This window comes from Colius striatus, chromosome 14 (assembly GCF_028858725.1).
Source record: "Colius striatus isolate bColStr4 chromosome 14, bColStr4.1.hap1, whole genome shotgun sequence".
Lineage (NCBI taxonomy): Eukaryota > Metazoa > Chordata > Aves > Coliiformes > Coliidae > Colius > Colius striatus.
Genome location: NC_084772.1, coordinates 4437205 through 4450578, shown reverse-complemented (window position 1 = coordinate 4450578; position 13374 = coordinate 4437205). Strand labels below are relative to the sequence as shown.

At 54.5% G+C, this 13374-nt stretch overlaps 1 protein-coding gene and 2 non-coding genes across 4 annotated transcripts in view; 1 reads left to right on the top strand and 2 right to left on the bottom strand.

Annotated features, from left to right (window-relative positions):
* VAC14 (VAC14 component of PIKFYVE complex) overlaps positions 1-13374 on the bottom strand; it is a 64551-nt gene extending 51177 nt beyond the window's left edge. Inside the window, exons 1-9 of one of the 2 annotated variants that reach the window (XM_062007332.1) lie at positions 13226-13374; positions 10466-10616; positions 7905-8072; positions 7154-7216; positions 6037-6144; positions 5183-5292; positions 4059-4165; positions 2984-3118; positions 1796-1948 (exon numbers count right to left, since the gene is read on the bottom strand). In XM_062007332.1, coding sequence (XP_061863316.1) covers positions 1796-1948; positions 2984-3118; positions 4059-4165; positions 5183-5292; positions 6037-6144; positions 7154-7216; positions 7905-8072; positions 10466-10616; positions 13226-13329 — 1099 coding nt within the window. In that variant the 5' untranslated portion in view covers positions 13330-13374. The remainder of the gene's footprint in view (positions 1-1795; positions 1949-2983; positions 3119-4058; positions 4166-5182; positions 5293-6036; positions 6145-7153; positions 7217-7904; positions 8073-10465; positions 10617-13225) is intronic. The other variant, XM_062007333.1, reaches the window with a different exon arrangement.
* On the bottom strand, positions 243-313 carry TRNAG-GCC (transfer RNA glycine (anticodon GCC)). The gene has a single exon. It is a non-coding gene; the product is annotated as a tRNA-Gly (tRNA).
* Positions 11356-11426, top strand: TRNAG-GCC (transfer RNA glycine (anticodon GCC)). Its single transcript has one exon. It is a non-coding gene; the product is annotated as a tRNA-Gly (tRNA).

The following is a 13374-nucleotide window of genomic DNA, read 5'->3' as shown; positions in this document are numbered from 1 at the left end:
CTCAGAGTTTGTCATGCAAAAGCATCACAGGTCTATCTGATCCCGCCTGGCTTTGAGGTGCAATCCCACCCCCCCAGATTAAAGCAATCACACTTTCTGTTGATGTTTGAAAGCTCTTCTACAAAAGGTTTTTAAAACAGGAGGCACTCTTGGGACAAATAAGGAATAAAAACCCAAAACTTTTTGCTGCTGTGCCACAGCACTAAAGTTTTCCCCTTCTATACCCTCCAAAAACATGCTGCTGCATTGGCCGGGAATCGAACCCGGGCCTCCCGCGTGGCAGGCGAGAATTCTACCACTGAACCACCAATGCTGCTGTGAGCGCTGCCTGCGCGCCCCGGCCCGTCCCGTCTCGCAGCTCCCTGTCTCCTTCCCGCAGCTCCCCGCTCACCCCACCCCTGCCTCATGTCCCACATGAACACCCTCCAGCCCTTCCATTCCTGCCTTCCTGCTCCCTCTCACGCCAGGGTTTTCCCCAAGGCCGGCACGCTGCAGAGCAGCACGGGGCTGGACAGCCCCAGACTGGCTCATGGGATCTCAGTGTTACACAGATTTCACACACCCTGACATCAAAGTTGTGCCAGGAGTAGCATTTAGTCCTGCCAGCACCACGGGGATGCTGGAAGGCCAAAGCCACTGCTGTTTTAGAGCATCGGTCCACCAGGACCCTCTCCATCTAGTTGTCTCCTCCAGGTCTCTCACCATGCTTGCAAACTTTGGCCTTTCCTGTTCTGAAAGCTTTAGGACTGGGACAATACCCATATAGGATGGTCTCAAGAGTGTTGTGAACTTGGAAAGAACCCACAACTGTTCTCCTTTCTGCACTCTACCCTGCCCAAACACAGGCATCCTCCGTGCACACCCTGACGCTCTCCCAGGACCAACCCGGCTCTCTGTGCATTGGCAGTGTCAGTCAAATGGAAAACCACCAAAGGACACTGTCATGGCTGGATGAAGAAACATAAAGGACAGAAGATGGAAGGAAAACAGATATGTCTCGTCTGTTTCTGGCCTAGGCTACATAAGCTAAAAATTAACTTAAAAATAAGAAACTTATTTTCTTAAGGAACTTCCCTTGTATGTAGAGCCTAAAGGAAGAGTTCAGCCAAAGGACACTCTTATATGACCACCAGATATCACTATGAGCCACCAAAGACCCCCAAAGAAGCCCCTCAGAGACTTAAACTGCAGGCATAACCATGTCAATATGATAATTAGCTCTGGGAAAATGTATTGAATATGTGTAACTACTCTGGGAAGTTTGATCCATATGAATATAACTGAGTAATATCAGCTCTACCCAAGGAAGCCTTGGGTGTGTGCTTGGGAGGAGCCCCCCACCCCCAGGCTGAATAAAGCTCTCCCTGCCTTCCACTTCTTATTGGTGTGGAGAAGCTTCTTCCTACTTTTGGTGCCAACAGCTCCTCCCAGACTGGCTGCTGCAGGACAGCTGGGCTATTCCTTTCCTGTGTTAGGTAGCAGAACACTAAATTTTCAACTCTATATTATCTTTTTTTGAGTCAACTTGATGACCAAGTGGCAGCAAAGGACAGTGAGGGGCTGGGGATGCTGGGCAGGGAAGGTGGCATCACTGGGCTCCGGGCAGCAGCAGTGACCTGCCACACAGGCAGCACAAAGGGGCTGTCTCAGCTGTCTGTGACACAGGACTCCAAGGCTCAGAGAAAACACAGAGGTCCCACACACCCTAAGCTGCCCCAGGACTCCAAACCAACTCAAGAGGCCCTTCCTTTGACCTTCCTCACACCTCCACCAGCTCACACCAAAAGGAACTCACTGCTGGATGCTGTCTCTGGTTTGGAGAGCGACTCCTCCGAGGTGGGCTCTGCTGGTATGGTCATTGACTGCTTGGCCTCTTCCATTTCATCGTCCTCTGGGATGACCAACTTCATCAGGCTCTGGTTGCACACGTTTGCCACCTCCTTGATGTCTGAGTGAAGGCAGTGTAAGGAACACACAGTGCCACATGTGGCCAGCCATCAGAGAAGCCACTGCAGACCCATCCTAGCTACTGCAATCTCTCTCATAGCCAAAGGATTTTAACACTTAGTGGAAGGACTTCTCCTGGCTCTTTCACAGAATGGAGGGGTTGGACATGATCTGTAGAGCTCATCCAGTCCAAGCCCTTTCTAGTGCAGACTCCCCTCAATCAGGGGACACAGGAACGTGTCCAGGAGGATTTGAAAACCTCCCAAGAAGGAGCCTCCACACCCTCCCCGGGCAGCCTGGGCCAAGGCTCCCTCATCTTACAGGAAAGAAGTTTTTCCTTATATTTAAGTGGAACTTTTTGTGTTCCAGCTTTTGTCCATTACCCCTTGTCCTGTCACTGGACACTACAGAAAATAGTGTCACCTCATCCTCCTGACACTCAGTCTTTGGGTACTTGTGTTAATGAGGACCCCCTCAGCCTTCTCCAGGCTGAACAGTCCCAGGTCCCATATCCTTTCCTCCTCAGAGATGTTCCAGTCCCCTGAGCATCTCTCCAGCAGTTCCCTGTCTGTCTTGAGCTGGGGAGCCCAGAACCAGACACAGGACTCCAGATGAGGCCTCACCGGGGCGGAGGAAAGGGGGAACAGGACCTCCCTCGACCTGCTGCCCACATTCTTCTCCATGCTCCCCTGGATGCCATTGGCTTTCTTGGCCACGAGGGCACATGTTTATTTGCTGCCCACCAGCACTTCCAGGTCCCTCTCCCAGAGCTGCTCTCCAGCAGGTCACCCCCAGCCTGTGCTGGTGTAGGGGTTTGTTCCTCCCCAGGTGCAGGACTCTGCACTTGCCCTCGTTGAACTTCATGATGTTCCTCTGTGCCCAGTCCAGCCTGTCCAGATCTGGCTGACTGGCAGCACAATCTCTGGTGGATCAGCCAGTTATCCCACTTTGGTTTCATCAGCCAAACTGCTGAGAGTCCCTGTGTCCCTGTGGGCTGCTGAGCAGGAGTGGGAGCAGCTCCCAGGCACAAGGATACTCTTCTTGCGATCATCGTAGGACAGACACGGCAGGACAGCGGTCAGGATCCCTGAGGAGTAAGGCAGCATCACCCTGCCAGCCAGCTGGATGAACTCCCTCATCCAGCACATAGCTGTCAGCTGGATTAGGTCATCTGGAAAACACAGGAGAAGCAAAGGTGAGGGGAAGGACAGCACTGTCAGCTGAAGCCAAGGACCACCTGCAAGCAGAGAGTTGCCTCTGCTCCATCCAGAGAGTTTAGACCCAGAGGACAAGACCCACACCTACAGTGAGACTGAGACTAAATACAATCATCAGGTTTCAGAGTTAACCCAGTTCAACCCATCATCCAGGCTTCCCTCATTTACAAGTATTCTGACGAGCTTCCCCATGCACAAGGGTACTTCCTCTGTCACACCTGCAATGGTGTGTGTCTGGGTCAAGCATCGCTCCCAAGGCTCCTCAAGTTCTGACCACGGGAGCACTGCTGGGGCCATCAATCAAGACAAGGCTAGATTTGGGGCTTAAACAGTGTAATTCATGGGGTGTTGGTTTAACCAAGGACAAGCAGCCTCTATCTATTTCTATTTTTCTGTCTCACAAGAAATCCACTCGCAGTCAGTAACGTCTGAAGAGCAGTTCCAGCTTGATGGATGAAGCTCAGGGACAAGATCCTGCTCAGGAAACACACCCAGCTGCAGCTGTAACCTCTGCCACCATCTGTGCAGCAGACCCACAGCAGACACAGCACTAAGTGCCAGACACACCACCTTTAACCATCCTGCCCATGCATTTGGTGCCACCAGCCCCTTGGAGGATCCTTCTAGTTGTGCTGGACACCTACAAGTGCCATCCACAGGGCAGATCTTTTACTTTCAGGCACCTGTTTTGGGAGGGTGACAGACCTGTGCTCAAGGCTGCGAGATCAGCAACATGAGAGCAGTAGTGCCAACCATGGGAAAGTTGCCTGTTCCCCCTGCTTTCAGTGGGATTTGCATACACACTGGCAAAGAAAAGGCAAAAGGTGAACAGTCCACTGAAAAACTCCTGGCCTGTACCTATGCTGGCACTACAAACCAGTCCTGCACACTCACCTGCTGCCTGGCAGTGGATCACCAGGATATTGGCCATTTCTGCAAACTTGACACTGGAGGGATTCTTCTTGATCTCCTTGAGGAACTCCCCAAGAGCCACCTCGCACCTGTGGAGAGGCAGAGCACCTGGTCAGTGCTCCATGGCCTCAGAGAGGCTTTGTTGAGATTGAGCTGTGCCCAGGATGGAGAGCACAGAGGGGAGCAGGTGATACTTGTTCCCCAACATGGGGACACTGGGAAACAAAGCAGCAGGGAGGATCCAGGAGGGCTTGGCAGTGGGATAGGCCCAGGCCAGTCTCATCACTTCCTTGTGCCTTACAAATTGGGCCTGGTTACTCTCCGCCACCACTAGAAACCAAGATCCTCTGACCCCTCTGTGTAAACCCAGACACTCCTGTGCTTCAAAGTACAAGAGGAAGCAGCCTTGTGTTGCCTCAAGGGAGGTTTAGACTGGAGCTGAGGAAGAGCTGTTTCCCTGAGAGGGGTGTCAGCCCCTGTGCCAGGCTGCCCAGGGAGCTGGGGGAGTGCCCAGCCCTGGAGCTATTGCAAAGGTGGAGCTGAGGTGCTGAGAGCCATGGGTTAGTGGTGGGCTGGGCAGGGTGATGGGAGGGCTTGGACTCCAGGAACTTTAAGGCTTTTCCAACCCAAATTATTCTGTGATGCTATGAAAGTGCCTCTGTCTTGAGACCAGCAACAGATCTGAAGAGGAAGCCTGCAACACTTGCTTCTCTTCTCTATCAGAAGCTGCTGGGTTGGTGCTCTTCCTTGATGAGAGAGGTCTGCAGGCTGTAGGCTTGCTCTCAGAGCTCATATCCCATTTTAGCAGCTCTCATGAGCCTCTGCAGCTCCAATACTGGGTGCAAGGGCTGGGAAGGCAACAGTTCAACAGTCAGAACAGTTTGTCCCCCAGCACATGCCCTGCTGTCCTCCACAGCCACAACAAGCCAGTAAGGATAGTCCTTGCCAAGGACACTTTGACTCACTGACTGAACCAGTGAGATTGCTTCATTTCCCACCACACACATGGGGTTTTGCTGCAGTTATACAGCAGAGCTGCAAATGACAAGAGTGATGGACAGAGCACAAACACAGAGTCCCCATCCCTGGCCAACCCCCACACTCACATCTTCCTTATCTCCTTGCTGTTGTCTCCCAGGATCTGGAAGAGCCCATCCAGGATTTCTGGTAGGTAATCCAAGAGGTTGATGTCAGGCACAGACTCCAAGACCAGGATCTAGCTCAGGGGAGGAATATGAAAGAGGAGGTGAGTTTTGTGGAAGCTAAGTAACATCACCAGGACAAATGTGGCACGATGCTGAGGAATTCAGTGGCGGGGAACAACAAGAGGACAGAGTGGAGCTGCCCATCTCAGCTGGGCTAGCCCAGGAAGCATGCAGTTGGCCTGCAGCATTGCCACATTTCCAACCACAGCTTCCAAAGCAGGGCTCAGGAAGTGCTGCCAAGGCACCTGTGGGCAGAGCTGGGCCAGCAAACAGTATGGCTGAAAGTGAGCCCAGAGGCACGTGTCTGCCCAGACCCCAGCCAGGCACTCAGAGCTCGGGCCTCACACAGAAAGAAGCAAGCAAGCAGAGATTTGTTTCTTCCTGGAGAGCAACTTCCCTCCATCACCACTGTGCAATAGGAAACGGTCTGGCACTGTCCCTTGGGAGGCTGCAACCTCCAGGACACAGTCTGTCTCACTGTGCAAGCAACACTCTAACTTGGTGTGCAGCGTCCTGACCCGGGCTGGCAGAAGCTCTGATGGGCTCATGGCTGCCTCAGTGAGGTCACAGGGAGCTGGCACTTTAAAGCAGCAGGGAAAAAACTCTGCTGGCTTAAAACCCCTGCCCAAGTAAATTCAGGTGCCCGAGCTCCCACGTGGCAGTGGATACCCGCTGTTGGCCCAGACATGGGATGCTGAGAGGTTCCAGTGTTTTGGAGGCCGTGCTGGCCGCAGCCGGGGTGCCACGGTACCTACCCAGGATATGATGAACTGCCGGGCGTACTGGTTGTTGGAGTAAATCCTCTCACGCAGCAGTGGGATGAAGCCAACCAAGTCAAACTGGTTGCTCTCTGTCACGATGTCCTGCAGAGCCCAAGCAGAGGGTGTCATGAGGAACGGCCACTGCCTCATGCCCACGCAGCCACCCCCAGCCCTGGCGTTTTCTAAGGCACATGACAGGAAGGTGACAAGCTGCTGATGCATGGGGCTGTGGGTCAGGAGACTCGAGGAGAAGGAATTGTGTGGTTGGTTCAGGCAATGAGCAAATAATCCCCCTCAGGCTAATGCTGAGCAGGAATCAGGGAAGGAGGTTCCAGCCTGCTGTGTGCTAGCCCAGTTTGGGAGGAGGATGGGAGCTTCTCCAGTGCATGCCTCAGAAGTGTGTTGCACACATAAGCAAGCACCTTTGACACAACCACACAAGTCAGGGGTGGGAGAGTCCTCCAGCTTTCATCTAAAGCTCTTCCTACATGCTTAGTAGTTTTTGCTTCGTGGCTGAGTGTCTTGCATCAGCACAGCAGGGCAGGTCTCCCAGCAGGAGGGTCTGCAGCAGGTGATGCAGAGACTGTGTTAACCGCTGTGATAATGAGGAGGAGTGAGCGCAGGACCTGGCAGGGAGCCACTCATCTCTGAATAGCAGAAAAGGAACTGGGAGGTTTGTGAGAGTAACAGCCTGTTGGCTGGCAGAAGGGGAACTAAGACCTCCACCACAAAATATCAGCAGGGCAGCTCTGCTCACGTCACTCCTCATTTAGGCAAAGGAGGAGAAGCAGAGTAACAGCCCTTCTGCTGCCTGGGATGGGGCTGCAACCCTCCTTAGACTAAACCTAATCCCGGGACACCAGGCTGCCAAGAGCTCAAGGCACACACAGCACTGTGGTAACCTACCAGCCTCTCAACCCACTTGCCTGAGATCACCACCAGACCCTCTATCTAAGAGGCTACTGTCAGTAAGAGAAAGGAATGTTTCAGCAGTAGCCACAGCACTGAGCTGGGATGGTGCTGGCAGCTGCAGCCTCAGGGACTGGCACATCCTCAGCCAGGACATGCCTGCAGCCTGCACCAAGGATTCTGAGCTGGAGAGGAAAAATACCTTGAGAAGCCGATCGAGGAGCTCAGAGCCACTTTTGACGTTGGGGTCGGGATCAGCAGCCAGCTGTCAAGGACAGAAACAAGAGCCATTGCAGCAGTGGGCCCCAGGCCTGCTCCCCATTGCACAGTGGGGCTCCCAGCAGGCTCATGGAACTGTTGCTCTCCTTTGGCATCACAGGGACAGACAAATGAAAGTCTCTTTATCTTCAGCTCCTCAATTTAGGCTCAAAAAAAATTGCCCTGAGAGAGGAAGGAGATCTCAAGCACCCATCACCTCCCCCAGCCAGGCAGATTTTCATGGGGCAGCAGCCACTCTCTCAACTGTCAGAGAAATATGAGTTTCCAGGGAAAAGCTGCAAAGACAGGCATAACTGGATATGGTTTTGGCCTCACAGACCCCACAAAGCTGTAGAGCTGCAGAGCCACCTCGCCTGCTGCAGGCCTGTCAGCCTTGGTTCCTAACAGCATTCAACAAGGAGCAGGAAAACACATCCTGACGTGAGGATAGAGAACAAGGTGTCTTACAGTGAACTCCAGCACCCACAAACGTCAGTGGCCAGCATGCTGCTGCAGAAACTGCCCACTCGGTCCCTTCAGACCTGCCTGGGTCAAAGCAAACCAGTTTACTTGGAAAGCAGACCTTGGGCAACTTGGTTTGTTTGACCCAGAGAAGACAAGGACTAGAGAAGAAGTCTTACTTCTCCGGGGTAAGAAAGAAAACCATGTGGGGGTTGTGAGAGGAAGCTTCTCACCTTGCTGAGGCCATCGAAGAGCACGTTGAAGTGTGGGAGGACAGAGCCCCTGGCCACCTTGACGATGTTATAGAGGGCCTCGCAGGCGTAGTACCGCAGCCGGCTATCGGCATCATTGAAACACGTCAGCACCGGCTCAATCAGCTCCTTCAGGTACAGCCCAGAGTCCTGGTGAGAGGAGCAGACTGGTTGGCCAAGAACCACACCAGAGGGAGAGGGAAGAGCTGGCACTGCCCTGGAGCACCCTGTGCTGAGGGGACAGGGTTTAGTAAGGAGTTTTGAACTTTGTCCTTGAAATTATTGAATTTATATGATTCAGATACAGTGAGAAGCACCTGAGCAAGCTGGGAAACTGTTTCAGGGAGGTCTACACCAGTGATGACTGCAGCTGCACTGGGCTGGGCTTCATTCCTGACATGCACAAGGCATTTGGACAGTTACTCATCACCCACTCTGAGCACCCTTCAATGCAAGAGGGGCTGAGCGCTCGCTGTTCATCTCTGCTGGAGACTGGCCCTCTGAGAAGCCTGTGTCTGCCTCCCTCTGCCCTGTGGGCAGGACACGAAGCAGGTCCCCAGCAAAGCCAGTGGTCACCCAGCCTTTGCAGCAGGATCTATCCCACTCTGCCAGCTGTTTTCAGCTCAGTCCCACCAAGGTTTCCAGGACCAGGGTGAACAGCCCAGACAGCAACAGACCGAGCCCACCTGCACCTTCCGTACAGCAAAGAAGCCCTTGGTCTGTTGAGCTCCTGTTTGTAAGGTCAAGAGTTAAGCTGGATGCATCTGTTGGGTGAAGACACTGCAGTGTCCTCATTTGCAGCCAAGATTCACTCTACACACTGAAGTTTGTCCTCCTGGAGCCCAGCAGAGCCACGCTAGGCCAGCTCTGACTCAGCCTACCAGTAACTGTAGCCATTCATAAGGCTGCTCTCCAGCCCAAACAGCTTTTGCTTAAGGATTCCCCAACACAGCAGGAGCTTCAGACAAACCCAGCCACGGAGGCAGGGGGGTGGCTTGTTTTGAAGTTAAAAAACTCTGCTTTGGGGAAAGCAGCTGGCATTCCCTGGGCATCCAGCAAAGGAGACAGTAAGACAATCAACAACACACAGACTAGCAGATTAAAGAGTTCAACTCCAAGTTTTATCAGGGCCCCTCAAGGGCACCAAAACCAACTCCTCCATGCCCCAGCAGCTCTGGTAGCAAGCACAGTGTGCCTGTCTCTGTGCTGCACAGGAGAAGGTGGGTTATGTGCCTGGACTGAGGGCAGAACAGAGCATTGCTCATCCCACAGAGGAACATTCTGCATTTTAAAAGGCTGAAGGCAGCAGTCCTGCTCAGAAGCCCCCAGCTACCAGTGTAAAGGCAGAATAAAACCTATCAGGCTTCAAAGTATCTGCTCAGAATGATTGTGACTTTGGTTAGAAAGGGAATAAATGAATTAAAATCTACCCCACGGCTCTTTGACCTCATCAACATTCATAAGTACCTAAAGGGCGATGTCAGGAGGATGGGGCAGTGCTATTTTCTGTGGAGTCCAGGACAGGACAAGGGGTAATGGGCATAAGCCAGAACATAAAAAGTTCCACTTAAACACAAGTCAAAACTCCTTTGGTGTTGAGGTGAGGGAGCCCTGGCACAGGCTGCCCAGGGAGGGTGTGGAGGCTCCTTGTTAGGAGGTTTCCAAACCCACCTGGACACGTTCCTGTGAGACCTGATTGAGGGGAATCTGCTTTAGCAGGAGTTTGGGCTGGATCAGCTCTGCAGGGCCCTTCCAACCCCCCACCATTCTATCATTCTATGATTGTTCCAACAGGCACCACCTGATCTTCCTGAGCCCTCTGCTCTCTTTAACATACACCTTACTACAGGCCAAACTGACTCCTTCCCTTGCAGGCTTTTTCAGAAACCAGACACATGGTTTGACTCCACTCAAAGCCCAGTGGATCCCTGAACCTGCAGAGTCCATTCTCCCCTCCACAGGGGTCTGTATGCTCTGGTGCAGTCCTGGAGGCAACTTACTGAACTTGTTCTTGTTAACCAGAGTAAAATCATGGAAAAAGACCTTAACTGAGACAGCAACCAGCCAAGGGTATCAGTGTAACACCTCCAGGATCAGACAGAACAATTCATGCATTCAGCAAGTAAAACTTCGGCCGAGCCCAGTAGAGAGCTGCTGGCTGAGGCCAACACAGCCTGACCCTTACACTCTGCTGTCATCTGCCCTGAACCTTTGCCCTATTCCCAAGGCCCTGCCCATCCCACCAAGGCAGCTGGGCTGGGGTGGGAAATGGAAGGGCTGCATCTCTGGAGTCCAGTCCAGCTGCTGGAGACAATGGATGGAGAGATGCACTTACACTATGCCTAGATGCAACCCAGGCCAGAACACGTTCCTGCACCCAAGGGACGTGGCTGGGTGTGCTGGGGAAACTCATACACAACAGGGAGGGAGTCAGGAAGCAGCAGGGCCACCAGCCCAAGTCTCCACATTGCCCTGACTCAGGAGGACCTGCCATTCTCCTGCCAGCACCTGCACCAGCCAAAGGCAGCCCCACCTGCACATACCTTGCCCAGGGCGATGGAGCAGGCGGCCAGGCCAATGAGCCCCCCTTTGCGGCTGTGGGGGTGCTGGGAGAGCGCAAACTCCTGCGACAGGATCTGGATCACGTGTTTGATTTGAGACGTGTTGTTCTGAGCCACAAACTCTCGCACCAGCCTGGGGAGAGAAGAGGAAAGCACCCAGGGGGCTTTAGGTTCTGCCCAATACAAATGCTCGGGAGGGTTCAGCTCCTTCAGGCTGTCAGAAATGGGGATTTTTGGTCACAATAAACACTAGAGGAAGCGGTACTGAAACAGGGAACCCACGAGTGAAACCAGAGCTCTCCCCTCATCCCTGCTCACACCCAACAGCAGCTCACTGCCTTCCTGCTGCTCACAGCCTGCAGCCTCCTGCACTTCCCATGAACTCCCAGGCCTCACCAAAGCTGAAGTCACCAGGTCTTCAAACTCCCTCTCCAACAGGACAGGTCATGAGGGTCATGTACCCCTGACAGCCACTCGGTAGCTGCCTTGGTAGGGAATTGCTCTCCACCAGACCCACAGCCAGTAACACAGTTTTGGACCTTTCCAGAAACACACACATCCCCTCAGCTGATATCTCATTGCAATATGCTACTAATAGTAAAACTGAAACAGACTCTTAAACAGCACAAGCCTTGACAAAAACCAAACAGATTTCCATATGAGATATCTCTGCTTCCCAGGAACTTGCAGCTCATCACTCACAGATATGTAACGCGGTGGCCACGCTTAAACCAAGAGACTCAGAACTTCACTCCAGCACACACGTCAAGGTCCCAGGTGGCCACCTGGCCCCCGCCCTGGCTCCCTGCAGCAGGACCCCTGGCCAGGCAGGGAGGTGCAGGCAGCGGCGCAGGCAGCTGTGCACAGCTGGAGCATTGGTGGTTCAGTGGTAGAATTCTCGCCTGCCACGCGGGAGGCCCGGGTTCGATTCCCGGCCAATGCAACGCTGCTTTTTTTTTCCCTCTTTTTCTTTCTCTGCTATTGATAAATTGGACCCAGGCACCTAAAATCTCAGAACTTTTTCCCCGAGAGGGTAGTTAAGCACTGGAACGGGCTGTTCAGGAAGGTGATGGATCCCTGGAGATATTCAAGACGCAGAGATGAGGTGCTGAGGGCCATGGGTTAGTGATGGGCTTGGCAGTGAGGTGAGTGATGACCTTAAAGCTCTTTTCTAACCATAATGTTCTATGATCACGCAGTCTCCCCTTGCTCTCTCCACTTAGAGCCAAGTTCTCCAGCAGTCACAGCCACTCTCACCTACTGCTGCTTAAGGGCCCACAGCTCCATCTCCAATCTCTCCCCTGGCAGGAAGCTCCAGCAGAACAAACACCAAGCTCTGGCCGCACAGGGCCTCGGGGTGATCCTTTTACTGCCTAGATTTAACACATGGAGCTTTGTCTGAACAGGAAGAACTTTACAGACTTCCTTCAAGAGTTTAAAGGACTCAAGAGCTAACTAATGAGGCAAAAGGCAGTGAAAAAGCAACGTGTGTCATCAGTCTGCAAGGAGCTGGAGCTGCTCCTGCGGTACCAGGCAGAGGATGAAGAGGCACCTGAGCTGAGATGCAGCGAGTCCCTCCTCGCTCGATGCTATGGACAGATGCAGATAGAGCTGTTTTGTGACAGGTTTTAGCTGATCTAAACCTGTATATCTGCAGGAAAGGTTGGCCCTTGCCTTCCTCCTCTTCCTCTTTACACCTTTCCCAATCTGGGTTCCCAGCTCAACCATCAGAGCTGTTTGGCCCCAAACCAGACTTTGGTTGGTAAAAGCCAACCACAAAACCCTCATTCGAGGGCAGAACAAGTCAGTGCCTGAGAGGCTGCCTGGAGAAGACAAGGAGCACCATCCCTCAGGGTGGCAGGGAAGGGGCAGTTACTGAGGCTGGAGTTAAGAAGACAGGGCAACACTTCTGCTGCAACCTGCCCTTAAGAAACTCTTCCTACAAAGAAGGGAAACAATGAAAGGTAAGAGAAGGAGGAGTTAGTTGACCGGGATGAGTTGGTACCTGAACAAACGTTCACACCCTCTCCCAAAAGCTATTTTTCTTTGCTGCCAACATACACCCTCCCAAGCAGGACCCTCTACCTCTGAGTCACGGGTGATGGACATGGCTGCGCCGTGCCGTGCCGCCGCGTCCCGTGCCCGCTGCCCGGCGAGACCCGCGCGTCCCCTGGCCGCGGCGACGGCCGCCACGGAGCCGCCCACCCGCAGAAGAGACGAACCGCGATCCCGTCGAGTTTCTCCGGTCGGGCTGCTCCCCGGGACCCGCCGCCACACCGGGCTTTCTGTGGGGGGCTCCCCCGCACGACTCCTGCCCTGGGACAGGTCCCCGGGCCGCTGCTCCTGCCCGGAGGCAAACAGGGACGGGCGGCAGACGCCGAGCCGCTCTGCGGGAGAGCCGTCCCGCCTCCCGGGCACTGCCCAGGGGCTGTCCCCGTGCAGGGACCCCCGGCGTGCCGCTGCCGCGCACCATCCGCTCCCTTCTGCGGATCCCCCGGCTCCCTCTGCGGTCACGCCTTCCCCGGGACCCTCCGGCTCCCGCAGCTCCCACCACGGAGCTGGGCCGGGCCCCTCACGCCGCCGGACCCCCGCTGCACGGCGGGACCCCCACCCACCCGCCGGCGACCCCCGGACCCGCCGGCGCAGCCCTCCCCGGGGCTCCGGGCCGGCCCTCCCTGCCCCGGCACGCTGAGGCAGCCCGGCCCCGCCCCCGCCCGCTGCCCCGGCCCGCCCGCTCCTCACTTCTCGATCTCGAGCGCCGCCACCTTCCTCTTCTCGTACAGCTTGTCGTTCAGCGCCCGCACCACGCTGGGCGCCAGCGGCGCCAGGTCCCGCTCCGCGTTCATGGCCGCGCCGCCCCGCCGGGACCCGCCGCCACGGGCCCCGCCGCA